The following is a 15,296-nucleotide window of genomic DNA, read 5'->3' as shown; positions in this document are numbered from 1 at the left end:
GTATTTTCTTTTAAAAGATAAATAGTCTCTGCTCATAAATGTCTCAAAATGTAGGAATGCTTGAAAAATGGATTTAGTCCCTGCAGGAACAGTACTAGGGTTACTTAACTGGCTAATGAAGGGATGTAATTGGCTGTCTGTTGGACCAACGGTCCACCAGAGTGAAAGAGAATTAAATTGTTTTCCACTATATTTTTTGCAGAGATTCATGGTTGCCAGACATCGTATCGGACTGGCTATGGTGTTCCCCTGACATCTTCTCTCCGCCACCATGACGTGTAATGCCTCAGTAACTATTGGATGGATTGCCATCAGATTTGGTTCAGGCATTAGTGTTGCCCTCAGGATAAATTGTATTCACTTCAGTGATCCTCGCACTTCTCGTCATCCATCATCTGGTCAAAGTTTGAATTTGTCCATCACTTTGGTTTATGAACCAATGACTGCAAAACATATGACATTCAGCTTCATTTAATAAATGGTGATGCTGGAGCGAGAGCAGAGTGCGGGATTGTCCTTTTTTTGAAGTTTGGGATATTTTCCAGTAGAATTGTTGGATGTGTGAATTGTTTCTTTGGAAACTTCAAACATGTTCGCATGCTGATGTTCATATTCACTGAAAGCACTGCTGTGCCTTAGTATAGCAGGACATGATAGTAGACTCGTAGTCTTTTCTGTCTAAGTTTTAGACTCCCTGCATATAAAGTGACATACTCCTGGGTTGCTATAACTGCCATGTCTACAAATAATTCAGTACAGTAAAAGTGATTCATCCTTCCTGGTGCATCTTCGTATAAAATAATGATGTAATTTGATGAGAGTTTTGCATTACACATTTGAGGCTGAAACTTGGGCTGTGGCAACATTTCCTGGAAAACATCTGACCTCAACACGTGATTGGTGATAAATCAGTCCGACCTTTCAGTGGCACAGCAGAGCGGACAGCTAAATGAACTGGGTCATCTTTGGATTATCACTTGATATTCATAACGCTGACTTGTAGTAGGGAATGATTTTATGCCCAGTCCACAGCCAGTCCAACCACACATCCCGGCTAACCCATCTTGGACACGGCTTTTTCAGGAATGGGGGACTACAATTACAGCTCAGCGCTCACTGTTAACAAATTAACATATTGCTTCACTTCCGCTGTAAATGTTTTGGAAGCAGGTGTGGTTAGAGGACCAGGTTGGAGGTTTGGATCACTCGTGTTAGGGATCATGGTTGCAATTAAAAGTGAGTAGGGAGTAGGCTCAGTCAGTAGGGTGCTGGTTCAAGTCCCCATACGGACCCAAGTATGTTGGTGGACTTGTAGCTGGAGAGGTGCCAGTTCACTGCAAAGATGCTCTTGAGCAAGGCACCGAACCCCCAACTGCTCGGGGTGCCTTTCTATGGTCAGCTCTGCTCTCTCTCCATTAGTGCATGTATAGGTACTAAACACACACACACACACACACACACACACACACACACACACACACACAGAAAGCACATGTTACTGTATCCTTGTGGCCTCTCTTGGCTGTCCTCGTCAGTGAGGCTCTGTCTGTTGGCTGGGATTTCCGTCCTCCATTCCAGCAATAGGTCTTTTTAATCCATCTCATGTGTGGATGGCATATATGAAGTCATCACAGCTGATGCAACCTTCACTTTTCTTTTCCCATTTTATTGTTTTTGAGATATTTGGCTGCAACCTGAGAGCAGGTCGTTTAGCAGACGGGAGGTTAAGGTTGTATTTTTGGTGACTCTATTTCTACTTCGCAAGTGTGGTAGACTGCGCGCTACCTCGCTCGGTTGTTATTCTGGGGAGGATTTTTAAATGCAGAGTTTGGTCGCCTAGAGTTAAAGTAGCTTCCCATTTTCTTTGCTGCATTTGCTAAGCATCAGTCATTGACATTGACTTAGGGGTGTAATGCGTAGATTTCCTTTAACCTAGCTATTAATTGTCTACTTGCTAGAACTGCAGATTTCCTTACTTCCTCAATTGACCAATTTCAATGAAATGCCACCGCAAAGGTACGGCAGAGAAAAGGCTGCACATGTGGAAGGAAAGAAAACTGCTCTCCCGCGAGTTAACCCCCCTCTTCTTTTTGTTACCTCCTGCCCTCTCCTCTGCTGCTTTTTGCTCGCTCCCTCCATCCTGGCTCTTTGTCCTGGGAACGTACCAACCAGAGAGGGGGGGGGGGGGGGGGGGGGGGGACCTAGCATGTCAGACAGGAGAGAGGAGGGGAAAAAGGAGAGAATAGCATGTGGCGGAGGGACAGAGAAAGCAGACCGTGAGGTCGGCAGAAGAACGAGGCTGAAGGAAAATAGCTTTCTTTCCCTTTTTTTTGTGGGGCAGAGGGGGGGGTGTCTGGTCCTTCTCTGCCATTATATCCTGCTACTGATCCAAAACTGGGTGAAAAAGTTCTGTTGGGTGCCAGCTATCAGAGAAAAGAAGCCAAGAGAAAGAAGATGAGAAAATCAGGATGGGAGCAAAATGGAGGAGGGGAAAGCGATTCTTTAGAGGAATCCACCACATAATCACCACCTCTTATCCACCACCACCACCACCGTCCCTGCTAATATTGTTGCCTCCTGCCCCCCCTGTCTTTTAATTCCACACTGGGAGAGCTTACACTGTATGTGAAAGAAAGTGGAGAGCTGACATTTACGTCCTGCTGAGGGGAAGTTAGCTCTGGACCGGCGAAACAGGACTCTGCAGGAGGGGATGTACATTCTCCCACACACTTGCACAGAGAACTAGAGACTGGGGACAGGTGCTGGAGTGTAAAGGAGGGGCGAACTCTGAGCGTGAAGCTGCACGCCGGGCACGAAGGGAAGGAAAGCGTAGAAACTAAGGAGAGAAAACCAGACTTAAAGTGCTGTGAGTACAAAGGTTGTCTGTCTTTGACTGCTGTTTGGTTTGTTTCTTTTATTTCCCCTGCTGCTGCTCCGTGGCAATCGGAGCAGTGGTTCCCCCTTGTCCTTGAGTGCCTGCAGGACTCATCAGAATAGCTTGTGTCCCAAATACGGCGGTTGGATTAAGCCGTTTCACCTCTGCTGAAACCTTTTGTTAGGACAGTGCAGTTGTCCTTTTGTCTCTCTGTGGAAAATGTCCACCATGGATGGGGTTCGTCTTGCACTTGGGACTGTAATGAGCCTGGTCTTAAGAGGGAAACAAAAGGAAGCACAGACCATCCAGAGATGTGTATTTTTTTCCAGTCTGACCATACACAACCTGAGGACAGGGAGAAAGTTATAGTTTTAGAATTCCAGTGATTTCTCTAGTTGTCACAGTGATCTGTGTTGGGGTAGTTGTATTGACTTTCTATTGTAACCACAATTTAAAGTTTGAACCGGTACTCCCAGAACAGCTAATTCTTTAGTATTTAGTAATATATTTTGTGACAGACAACCTGTTCCTTCTGTTATGTATTGGTGTGTGTGTATAGTTATACAATTCCAATGTGGCCAGGACTGGCGAGATTGCAGCCCTTCTTTCCTGCTGGGACCACGGGGACAATGTGTGCTAGGGCAGGTTGGATAGAAAACAAATTCTAATGTGGTGTGTTTCATGCCCTGTAGAAAACAAGCCCAGAACGCTTGACAACCTGTCTAGCAGGCCACTCAGTTTGGGGCCACAGGATCGGGCTCTGGATCTCATCATAAGTTGTCATTTGGATAAACGTCTCGCTAAAAGCAGAAGCACTTTCTGTCTAGTGTCTTATAGTCCCCTTAAAATAATGTCTCCGCAAGTACTTCAAAATGGTTTTAGAGCTGATTTCAGTGTAGCTAACTAGCTTGCTTATGCAGTAAATGGCATCTTTAATTAATTATTAAGGCTTTTTCAACAAATGTACAGTAGTAAGTTTGGACAAGACTTTGAGTCTAAATACATCTAATTACATTTTATACATACAATATGGCAAGTGTTTACATCCGAAATTCCTCAAAAGAGTGGAGGTGTACATGTGTGTACATGTGTGTACATGGTCATACGTATACTATGAGTTCTATCAGGTGTAGACGGCTGAGGTAAAGCTCTGCCGAGAACTTTGTTAATGTGTAGGGAAAGTAACGTCATGTCCCCCTCTGGAGGCTGTGTTGAAGGTTTATTGGGGAGTTGTGTATCTGGAAGTGACAATGCAGTAGCTAAACGAGTGTTTGTCTGTTTAGATGTGTGTTGCTCGCTGGGAGGTGTGTCAGGTCTCAGTCTCTACAGATCAAATATCAGTCTGTGGAGACCGAAATCTCAAATACTGCTCCCAATTCAAAGGCTCTGACTTTTAATTCTTACCCCAGTTTTTCTCAACTTTTGGCTATCTACATACATTAGCATAACTGTTTCATCAGCTTAATTTTGCTGTACATTTAGTTTTCTTTCATATTTCGCTTAATTAGCATTAAAGCTCCCATGGCATTTAAATACCGTATTAGGGGCCCACTAAGGTCTATTTAAAATAGACGTCAGATATAGTATTAAGGGACCACTAAGGTCTATGTAAAAGAGACTTCAGGTACAGCATTAAGGACCACTAAGGTCTATATAAAAGAGACTTCAGATACCGTATTAGGGGACCACTAAGGTCTAAATGAATGCACCCAAAGAGCACCATGTCATGGGACGTTGACAGATTTGCCGCTCCTGGTAGCTGAGAGAGGCCGGCTTCCGTTGAAAATGAATGACTTCCGGTAACTTTAGAAGCTTGTGTTGGTGCTGGTGTGTACGTACAGTTGCACGTAAAGAATCATCCCATTCAGGCACACACCACCCATCCAACACGATAGAATCTGGTGTAGATACAAATCAGTTTATCAACAAACAATATTACAATGCTAAAACTTCACGGCAGCCCATGTGCGTGGACGTGGGGCTGAATACATTCAGAAGCTGAAGCGGTATAAGCAGTCATTGCTAAAACATTTCCGATAAGGACCATGTCAAACACTTTTGTTGTGCTTTTTACAGGACAGCTGTAAGGTTTGCTACATTATGTAATAAAACAGTTGTAGTTTGATGCAACATTAGTGATCCCAGTCCTTCACAACTATTACTCTTGTCTCCTCAGTCACAGTTGATCATCGAGCAGCTGTCCTTTTCCTCTGAAATACAGGCTCAAACCCTTAAATCATTCCAGTAAATACTTAAATATCTGCCTTCATGGGGTCACTTCTAAAGTTTGTTTTTATTGCTTTTACCCTCTTCTCTGTCAAGAGAGTGCAAAACATGTCTGTGTAGCTCAGTGCTGGTACTGAACAACACAGAGGTAATTAGGTCATTTGCTGTCATTCTAGTTTGTGTCTCTGAAAAGAGCCACAGCCACAGAAAAGGGCACTGTTGTTCTATGAAAGCTCTATTTAGCGCTGCTCTTCCATTAACAACGGTCTTTAAATCAAGCTCTCTTTAATGGGTACAAAAACACTTCCATGTGTTTTTGTACGCTCACTGGCACCATGGCATTGCTTTGACAATATCTGTTTAGTAGACCTTGGAGCGCATAAACACCTCCAGTCTGTTTGTAGGCTGGCTGTTGAAAGGAACAAGTTCCTTTTGTCTGAACAAACTAGGTCTGTGCAGTATATCCATATAATGTTGATATGTGAGACTAGATATTGTCTTAAATGTTGGATATCGTTGTCTTTTCCTTGTTTGAAAGGCTGCATTACAGTAGTGAGTGACGTCATTTCTATTTGCCTTTATTCACTCTCATTGTGTGAATATTTTATGACGGCACCAATAGTCAACACTTCATTATCGCTGTAATGTCGACATTTAGGTATTTTGTCAAAAAATATGGTGATATTTTACTTTCTCCATATTGCCCGGTTCTTGAACAAACAGATGCAGATTTAACATTAAAAAATTAAAGCAATAGAAAAACTATAACGTGAGAGCTGACTGAGATGTACTTAAGGAGCCCTGAAACCGAGAGCAGCACGGTCTCAGATAGACACTGAGAATGCCAATCCGGGTTGCCAGGGACCGCCAGGCCCAGTTTCTGTGGCATTGAACAATATTACCATTGTTTTCTGATGCAGACTCCCCACAACCTGGACCTACTTGCTGATAGGCACAGACCTCACCCCACCTGGCTAGGTTATGTGCTACATAATGTCTTCTGGTGTTATGAGCTCAATAGACAGAACTCTGCCAAAAGGACGTTTCCACTCATTATGTATGCATAGTGTTTTGTTATGCATATCGTTATGAGAGAGGCATGAAACTTAACGATCCCTAACCTCCCATTACAGAAGCTTTCCAGGTCCTGTACAGCTTTGCTTCTGTTTGCATTGCTTTTTCCACTGTTTTTTACAGACCAGAACATTTTGGATATATGTCATTGAAATATCCATAGCACTTCACTTATCAGGATTCCAACCCGGACCATGCTGGACCTACATGGGAGGCCGCCCGTGTATTTATCTTTTAAGCTTATTAAATTGAGTACCACCTGGGGCCCAATAATATAAGGATATGAGGAATATTTTGCATAATTGATTGTGTGCAGTCTACTATTTAAAATGTGAAAGAATGTGATTAACTGATGATAGTTGTTGTTAGTGGCATAAGAGAACATAAGGGACTGCTTTGTGGGAAAGGTCCTAATAGGAAAATGTACTGATTAAATGGCAGGTGGACTGGGGATTTGATTTTACTAGGATCCCCTGATGTAGACCATCCAGTACTCTTCCTCAAGTTCATACCCCAGGGGTGTATATCTCGAAGGTTCATGCAGTGTTTTCTCTAGCTTTGTGGAAGACCTAGGTGCATGTATTTGGGTGGGGGGTGTAGGCACCATTCGTCAAGAAAATGTGCCCCATACAGTTTGTGTCTCTATGTAGTAGTGTTGTGTTTCTTTTTGTCCTTTTTGTTTCCTTTGGGTTGTTTTGGGTCTCTATTGTCATTTGGCATCTCTTTGTATTGGGTTTGTGTGTCTTTTGTGGTAGTTTTCCAGCTTTTTTTCACATCATTTATTATTATTATCATATCTGTGTCTAAAATGTTCTAAAAGCTAGAGCAGATCAAAAAAATAACACTTAAAAAGCTTCGAGATAAAATTTAAAGAATGCTGTGTGGACTAGCCAGACCCTCGAGACTAAGTTTTATTTAACTGTAATATGTGTTGTTGGTTTTGTACTTATTATATATATATATATATATATATATATATATATATATATATATATATATATATATGATAATACAAATGAATCTGCTGAGGTCTGCTTCTTAGAAAACACAAAATAAAGAGGTGGTAAAGATGAAGCCGTCTTCCTGAACACCGCTGACCATATAATTGTGTAAAGTGTGCTCTACTAAGCAGATGCTAGCTGTGCTAGCGCCCCCTGTGTCAGGCTTCTTTCCTGTTGTTCATATCATAAATATGTGGGCAGTCACCCATGAGGTTAGAAAAGAAATTTTGGATGTAATTTCTGATTTAACCTTCTTTTTTCTTTTCTTAAAATGTCTTTCAGTTGTCCCTGGGGGACGAACAGTGTGAAGTGACACGGAACGGCTATGAGTCCAAGGAGCTGGTGTACTTAGTTAATATTTACTGCCAGGTAAGACTCCACTGCGCTTGATGGCGCAGTAATACAGAAGTACAGATACTGTACATACCTAACCTCCCACAGCATGCATACACTGAAATATAATTATAGTACACAATCTCCCACACTGAGTGCACTTCACACACACACATACACACATACACACACACACACACACACACATTTGTCAAAATGTATTCATGCCTTCCACTAAAAACTTGTCAGAAGTGATTTCCAACCCACAAATGATGGTTCAGTGCAACCCGTTCAGATTTCCAGCGCAGTCCTCCCTGTGTGCTGGCTCAAATTCAGACATTTCTGAAGTACCTAACTTGTTCTTTTAGAAAGCAAAGTCATGTGGGAATTTAGAACTGTATTGGAAAGAGTTGTGGATGAATGCCAGGATGGTTGAGAGATTCTGAACAATGTCGGATAGAAAGGGCCTTAGTGTGTCAATTCTTTAAACCTTAAGCTTTTACAACGTATCATACAAATGTTTCTGCATATTACTGTGGCTGAATTTTTTTTGAGGGGATTTAACTGCATTGGTTGCATTGTTTAGACGTGTCTGCATCACTATAAAAAAAAAAAATCATTCATTGACAGTTAGTGGTGGCGGCATCCACCATGTACCATTCTCTGCTGTGTCCATGCTGAGCTTCTTCTTATAGCTAGCTTAGCATTCCTTACTTGGTGACATTGCCAGTATTGATAGTGTAGGAAAAGGTTGGCTTTGAAGTTGGTCTAAATAAAAAATAATTAAAGGGATATTTCACTATTTGAAATATTAATGTATCTTTAAATTGGGTCTCCTATGTAGTCACTAATGTGATTTTTCTTTTTTTAAATTGGGTAGCTTCTAGGCCGAGAAAAATGTGTTTTTGGCTTATGTGGTTTGAAATACACCAAGTCCCAGAACGCACTTGTTTGCTGCTCAAAGAGTCCACTCCCAGGCCACGCCTACTGTTTACAGACATAGACAGTGAGGCATTCAACTCCATTGTGTTGTTGTCATTTCAACCATGAACACAAAACGTTTCCCTGTGACCCAAGTGGTGTTACACATTTAAAATATATAAAAACATTATATAAAAATGCCATATGAAACAGGCTACATTTAGTGCACACACATTATAGGCTCTGTAAAGTTCAGCTAACGCAATGGTTGCATTAGCGCTTGGAGTGATGAACAGTCTCTGAACTGGTTTAGGGAGTTTGTTGAAGTTAGATGTGGATCCAGTTTGTTGTATGATCGGACACTTGCGGGTCAGATCGGACATCTGTAGTTTTTTTCCAGACACACAATACAGAGATCTCCGGTGTCAGGGGGACATGAGGGAGGGAACACACACAGGGCACAGTCATTCGAAAATACTATCGGGTTTATACTGACACAAAGCTTAATGCTAATTGCTGAAGTATCCCTTTAAGGAGGATGGTATACTAAACAGCTAAATTATTTATGAGTACATCATCCGGTTTTGCAAAAAAGTATTATTTTCCTGGAATTGAGCATAGCCTTAAGGTAGTACACACATGCACACCAGCTGTTCAGAAGCTTTTCCTAAGCCGCCTCCAGTAACATTTCTGATTCTGGTTTCACGCATTTCCCTCTACAGATCATATTCCGTTTGCACAACCTTGGCAATGCCCCACAAGTATGTGGCTGTGTACTTGGAAATGCTGTCGGAAAACTGCTAAATCTACACTAGTTCTATTTGAAAAGGGGGAAAACTGGCAAATACTTGGCTTCAGATCTTTAAACAGAGAAAGTAGCACAGCACAGTGAGATTGGTCCACAGACCCAGAATGGGAGGGTGGTAAGGGGGGGGGGGGGGATAGAAGCAGCGTCTTAAAGTGGGGCAGGACAGCATAAAGAGTTCCCCAAGCCCCCCCAGCGTGTCTCTACCAGCCAGCACTTTTAAAACAGCAGTAGAATGAGTGGGCTGAGTGGTGCACTGCAGTCCCAGTCACATAAACCCTGGCCTCAGTACAGATGGATTTTCCTGGCCAAATTAAAGCAAAAGACTTTTTCCACCACTAGTCTCTCTCAGTAGGTTTTGAGGTTTGCAGCCCCGTCATCCTAGATGAAAAAGAAACTACAAATCCATGGAAGAACTCTTAGATTTAAAAAGAAAAAGTTACATTTAATGTGGTGATTGAGGGCAAAATTCTCTAGGTTTGCCTCTGCACTGATTTAGTCACTGGATTTTACTAGGAAGGGCTGAGTAAGCTGTTCGTGTGTTTGTCAAGACATTTGCAATATCAAAGTATACAAGTCCATAGGTGACTTGATTGATATTTTGCAGCAGCACAAAAAGAAGAATGTCTGTCTGTGGGGACAAAAACAGAAGTGTCACAGCAGTGTTGGGTGATAAAGGTTTCAGTTTGCTTTTCTTTAAGCCTCTGGGCTGCTGGCTCTTCTTGTTATGTTATCCACAAAGTCAGTTGTAGTTATCAACTACTGGCAACTAGGTTTGGGTACCAAAACCTAGAGCCAAGATGGACAATTGGTGACTCCTGGACTTCGGTCCAGGAGTCTGCAGATTTCTGTGCCATAATCGACACTTTGATGCACTCCGCTGCTCTCTGGTGCACTGAAACGGACAAAAGAGATCACTGCATGTGATGCTAAGTAATATTACACTTGGCAGCAGGTAATGTTAGCCTACCATCAGCTAGTAGCTGGCTTAAACACTTAAAATGCAGCGGGACGTCCAACAGTCTGCAACTAAAGACACAGAGAAGACCAGCTGCACCATGATCACTAGCCACTGCCATTGTGGCAGAAAAAAATAACACATAGATGGTGCGTTCAATTGCACCCTGTAAGCTCATGGTACATTCAGTGTTGTAAATAGGATTGGGCATTGAGAACCAGTTCCAACTTGGAATTGTTTCCAAAATTCGTTTTTAATTTTATGTTTTTAAAGTCCTGTAAAACTGTCTGCCATCTAGTTTTTTTTTTTTTTTTAAGTATCGTTTTAAAAGTATCGTTTTAGTTCCGCTATTCAAAAAAAAAAAAAAAAAGACCCAACCCTACTGGCAACAAATTGATTGATGTCTATTTTTCACCACACAAGACCACCCATGTAGCCTGCTTTGGTTTGGTACACCAGATAATGATATGACAGCAGGTAAATCACAATGGTTATCTCACAGCGCTTTTCATAACAGAGCAGGTCTAGACCGTACTCTGTGATGTTATTTACAGAAACCCAACAATTCCCACCAAGAGCAAGCACTAGGTGACAGAGGCAAGGCCAAACTTCCTTAATTTCTCCTTAAATTCTTTAATGAATGTGAACATTTCTTACATGTAGCTCTTTAGTCAATGAGTATGTTACTTTCTGTTGTTCTAAAGGGTCGAAGTTGGATTGTAAAACGCGGCTATGAAGATTTCCGTGTCCTGGACAAGCACCTGCACCTCTGCATCTATGACCGACGCTTCTCACAGCTGCCTGAGCTGCCTCGATTGGACAGTCTGACTGACCAGTCAGAGGTAAGTACTGACAGTACACATCTACCCACTTTTTCTTACAAGCAAAATAATCCAATATGGAGCTTTATCAGATCTGGATCCCATTTTCCTCACAGTTTTAACGTGAAATAAATCCTGTCCCCAGGTAAGACCTTAATACACACATATAGTATGCAGTATTAAATCTCTCTCTAATCTCTCTCTGCTCTCACTAAACCAAACGGTACTTGGCCAGACCCTGAATTAAATGAATGGTAGCATTTGCTGCAGGATAACAAGGTTTCAGCTCTCTAGATGAAACCCTTTACTGCACTTAGATATCCACATGGCCTTTGTCTTTGGAATGCACCATTTGATAGTTTGCCAGTTGTTCCTTCTTCAGCCCGTCTGTGAAACGTAGTCTGAGCCAGACGAAACCTTCATGGTCAGATTGAGACTGTAAAAGGAATGCAGAGGTTAGGTATCAAACTAAACGGGTAAAACCAGTTTTGTGTGTGTGTGTGTGTGTGTGTGTGTGTGTGTGTGTGTGTGTGTGTGTGTGTGTGTGTGTGTGTGTGTGTGTGTGTGTGTGTGTGTGTGTGTGTGTGTGTGTGTGTGTGTGTGTGTGTGTGTGTGTGTGTGTGTGTGTGTGTGTGTAACTATATTCATGGGGTCCAAAAATTGTGAATCCAGTATACTTGTGAGATCAGCTGGGGGCCAAAATGCTGCACCCTACAAGTTTATAGGGCCGTTTGAGAGTTAAGACTTGGTTTTAGAATTAGGTTAGGGTAAGTGTTAGGGTTAGGCATTTAGTTGTGATGGGTAAGGTAAGGGGCTAGGGAATTCATTGTGTCAATGACTGGTCCGCACATAGATAGTGCCACAAGTTTGTGTGTGTGAGTGTGTGAGAGTGGCCTGCAGTACTCCATCACGCTTTCACCAGTAGCTGTGTTTTACAGGATTTATTGTTTCCTGAATGTTATTTGCAAGCAGTTTGAATAATGCAGGCTGAGGCTGGCCTAAAGTTCCCAATAGGGAACAGTGATGTGTGTGCAGGTTCACAATAAAAGAAGGGAGAGTCCAGCTACTAAAGCCTAAACTTGCAATCGACCCATGCTTCTCAGTTAACTTGCAGTAAGTGTCATCTTTAACTCAAATGCGTGTATGTGTGGCTGTGTAGAACCACCTACCAATCGGAAGGCTGGTGGTACGATCCCTGGCAGTCCCATGTCGAAGTGTCCTTGGGCAAGTCACTGAACCCCGGACTGCATCATTGGTGTGTGAATGTTTATCTGATGAGAATATCTATCTAACGTTGGGATTGGTTTTTCATTCCTGGAATGCGGCACCAAGAGTAAATTGGTCTGTCAGTCAGTTTAAGGATTTGATAAGTGACCTGTATCTATCTTCTTGTGTCTGTTTTACCTGATTATTTAAACTTTATCTGTTGTAATTTAAATGTTATTTTAATTATTATTATTATAATGTAATTCGCTAAGATGCATGCTGCGAACTCCGCCCCATTAAAGATGAAGGTCTCCCACCAGTGTATGAATGTGTGCGAATGGTGCCTGTAATATGTTTCGTACATACAGTACATGCAGTCCATTTGCATTTACATAACACAAGGACCTGATGACTTGTAATGGTCATTATCACCACCCATTATAAGATTTAAGTATTCAATGTGTTTGTATTCGTGGATCATTGCAGTAGTGAGTGGTACTATCTGAAGTAAATGTGCTGTTTCTAACTGGCTGGTGTGTTTTTATACCATTTTAGACAGTTTCCCAGATGTTGTTGGCTTACCTCTCCCGGCTCTCGGCCATCGCTGACAACAAGATCAACTGTGGGCCTGCCCTCACATGGATGGAGGTGAGACTGCACTGGCCTGTGTCTGTAAGGAGCACACCGAGTCCAAAGAACAAAATGTTTTCAGGGGATCGGTGAGCCTTTTTACCAAAGGGTTTAGGCTTCGCTTTAGATTAGGTAATGTTTATCAGTTCTGCCTTTAATGGTCTGACCTACGCAAGGAATAGTCCTTCAGGGATACTGCTGCACATTGTGAATAAGGAAAAGTATTGTAGTATTGTTTACCAGTTACAAAGCTGCACGGTAACGTCCTTTTACCATGGACTTTAGCCTCAAAGACTTTAGCAATGCAACAAACAGAAATATCTAAAAGAAATCACAATGACGTGCTCCAAACGAAGACTGTCAAAAGAATGGACAAAGCATCAGTGATGTCATCCATTGGTTTGTGGGCTGCCATTTTGAAGACTTGAGTGGAGGGGCTGGGGAGGTTGACCCAGCCAAGCCTGTGTTGTTTATGGTTTCAATAGCTATATTCAATAACTAAACACTAGAAAGGGAAAGTTGCCGTTTTTCAACCCTTTTGAAGCGAGTCATCCAGCGGAGATTCACTGGTGGGTGAACACTCACCTCCGGGTCCTAGCGCCATTCATCTGCATGTACGGCCGTACATCGAGCTGGTTGAAAATCGGCGGACTTTCCCTTATTATACCAGCTAATGCTAGCTAGCTTGGTTGGCTAGGTGCCACCCAATGCTGATCAAAGACATTGTTAGGCGAGCAAAATGGTCTGAATTAACTTTGATGAAGTGAAAACACAGGATCCGAATTTAAGATGAAAACATGGACACCAAAAAACAAGTTCAGGATCTTTTTTTATTGTACAGAGGGCTATGGTCAGCACCACTAAGCGTAGCCACGCCCAAAACAACCCCCTACTTTGTCTATTTTAAAATAAATGGGACAATTATTTACAAAATGAACATTATGCTGTATTGAAAATACTTGAAACTAGTGAATGAGACCATAAACTCATCAGGAAAATGTTTACTGAGGTAATAAATCTGGTGAGAAGTCAAAGTATCCCTGAGCGAGACAATGAACCCCAAGCTGTCCACTGCTCCTCATACTTAGAATGGGTTAAATGCAGTACTAGATTTTCACTACATTGTATGTGACCATTAAGAAATAAAGTTTCTTTGTTTTGTTTTTTTGTATGTAAAGTACTACAATTTTGCTGTAGGATTACTACAAACTTGCGCAAGGCAGCATTTTCTAACCATCCAAGCTATTAAGTCATGATTCTCAACAACAACAATACTTACTAACAATACCAGTACACTGGTAGAAAAGGAGTGGCTGCTTTTTATGGCAGGACTATTTTATTGTCAATGTTCTCTATCTTTTTCCATAGTCATTGGTTAGCCAATGGCTGCCACTGGAAAAAAGTGTTAAGTTGTGTGTGTGTGTGTGTGTGTGTGTGTGTGTGTGTTAGGTTGACAATAAGGGAAATCATCTGCTGGTTCATGAAGAGTCTTCCATCAATGTGCCAGCTATCGCTGCCGCCCACGTCATCAAGCGCTACATCGCCCAGGCCTCAGACGAGCTGTCCTTCGAGGTGACGGAGAGATAGACACACACACACACACACACACACACACACACACACACTCACTCTGTCTCTTTCTCTAGATGTACTGAGATTCTATCTGAATTCCTGGCAGATATTTCCTCATCTGTTGTTGACAGACAGAGATAAAGAAAAAAAACTGCCGCACCAATAAATCTGTCTTTCAAACACGAATGTTAAAGCTGTCAAAACTGTTCACATCTTCATTTTTAAAACGGATATATTTTACATATCTTTTAAAATATTCTCTTATTTCTTTATTTATGCTTCTTGACGGCTTGCAGTACTTCTTTTATCTTTTTATTTTCTCTGCTCTGTTTATTGTTCTGCACCAAAAACCAAGGTGATTCCTTGTAAAACCTTAGATGCAGTCAACCTGTTTTTTTACAACTGATGACACTGTGATCAAACTCCGTTGCTGAGTAGATACATTTTTCGACATCAACTCTGGACAGATCACTTTTAACAGAAGTATGCTCTTCCTATTGAAAGTGTAACAAGGCCTTTAATTGTGGTCATATATCGATGAGACGTAAAGGGACAATCAGACTCTTTCTGCCATTCGTCCCTCTGCAGGTTGGCGACATCGTGTCAGTGATCGACATGCCCCCTAAAGAAGACACCACATGGTGGAGGGGCAAGCATGGCTTTCAGGTACGCCGCTCACAAAACCCTTTGCAGACTGTGAGCAAAAACACACACATTTTCTCCTTCTCTGTCTTTTCCTCAGCTGTAAACGTTTGAGTAGATTTGTACTTGAGGTATTTCAAGGACAAGATGAGCGTTGCTTTGTAAAGCAGATTCCATATCTCGGAGTTTGTTAGAAGACAAAGTAAGATACAAATCCTCCCTTTCTTGCTAG

At 41.9% G+C, this 15,296-nt stretch overlaps 1 protein-coding gene across 7 annotated transcripts in view; it reads left to right on the top strand.

Annotated features, from left to right (window-relative positions):
* The window catches only part of arhgap32b (Rho GTPase activating protein 32b), a 109,256-nt gene that overhangs the window by 57,645 nt on the left and 36,315 nt on the right, over positions 1-15,296 (top strand). For 6 of the 7 annotated variants that reach the window (XM_034889615.1, XM_034889612.1, XM_034889611.1 and 3 more), the window contains 5 exons: positions 7,459-7,545; positions 10,898-11,035; positions 12,776-12,868; positions 14,300-14,422; positions 15,011-15,088. In XM_034889615.1, coding sequence (XP_034745506.1) covers positions 7,459-7,545; positions 10,898-11,035; positions 12,776-12,868; positions 14,300-14,422; positions 15,011-15,088 — 519 coding nt within the window. Of the gene's footprint in view, positions 1-2,272; positions 2,867-7,458; positions 7,546-10,897; positions 11,036-12,775; positions 12,869-14,299; positions 14,423-15,010; positions 15,089-15,296 lie in introns of those variants that run through there. The other variant, XM_034889616.1, reaches the window with a different exon arrangement.

Source organism: Etheostoma cragini, chromosome 13 (assembly GCF_013103735.1).
Source record: "Etheostoma cragini isolate CJK2018 chromosome 13, CSU_Ecrag_1.0, whole genome shotgun sequence".
NCBI classification, from domain to species: Eukaryota; Metazoa; Chordata; class Actinopteri; order Perciformes; family Percidae; genus Etheostoma; species Etheostoma cragini.
The sequence above is the reverse complement of the archived record's forward strand: the minus strand, read 5'-3'. Positions and strand labels throughout refer to the sequence as shown.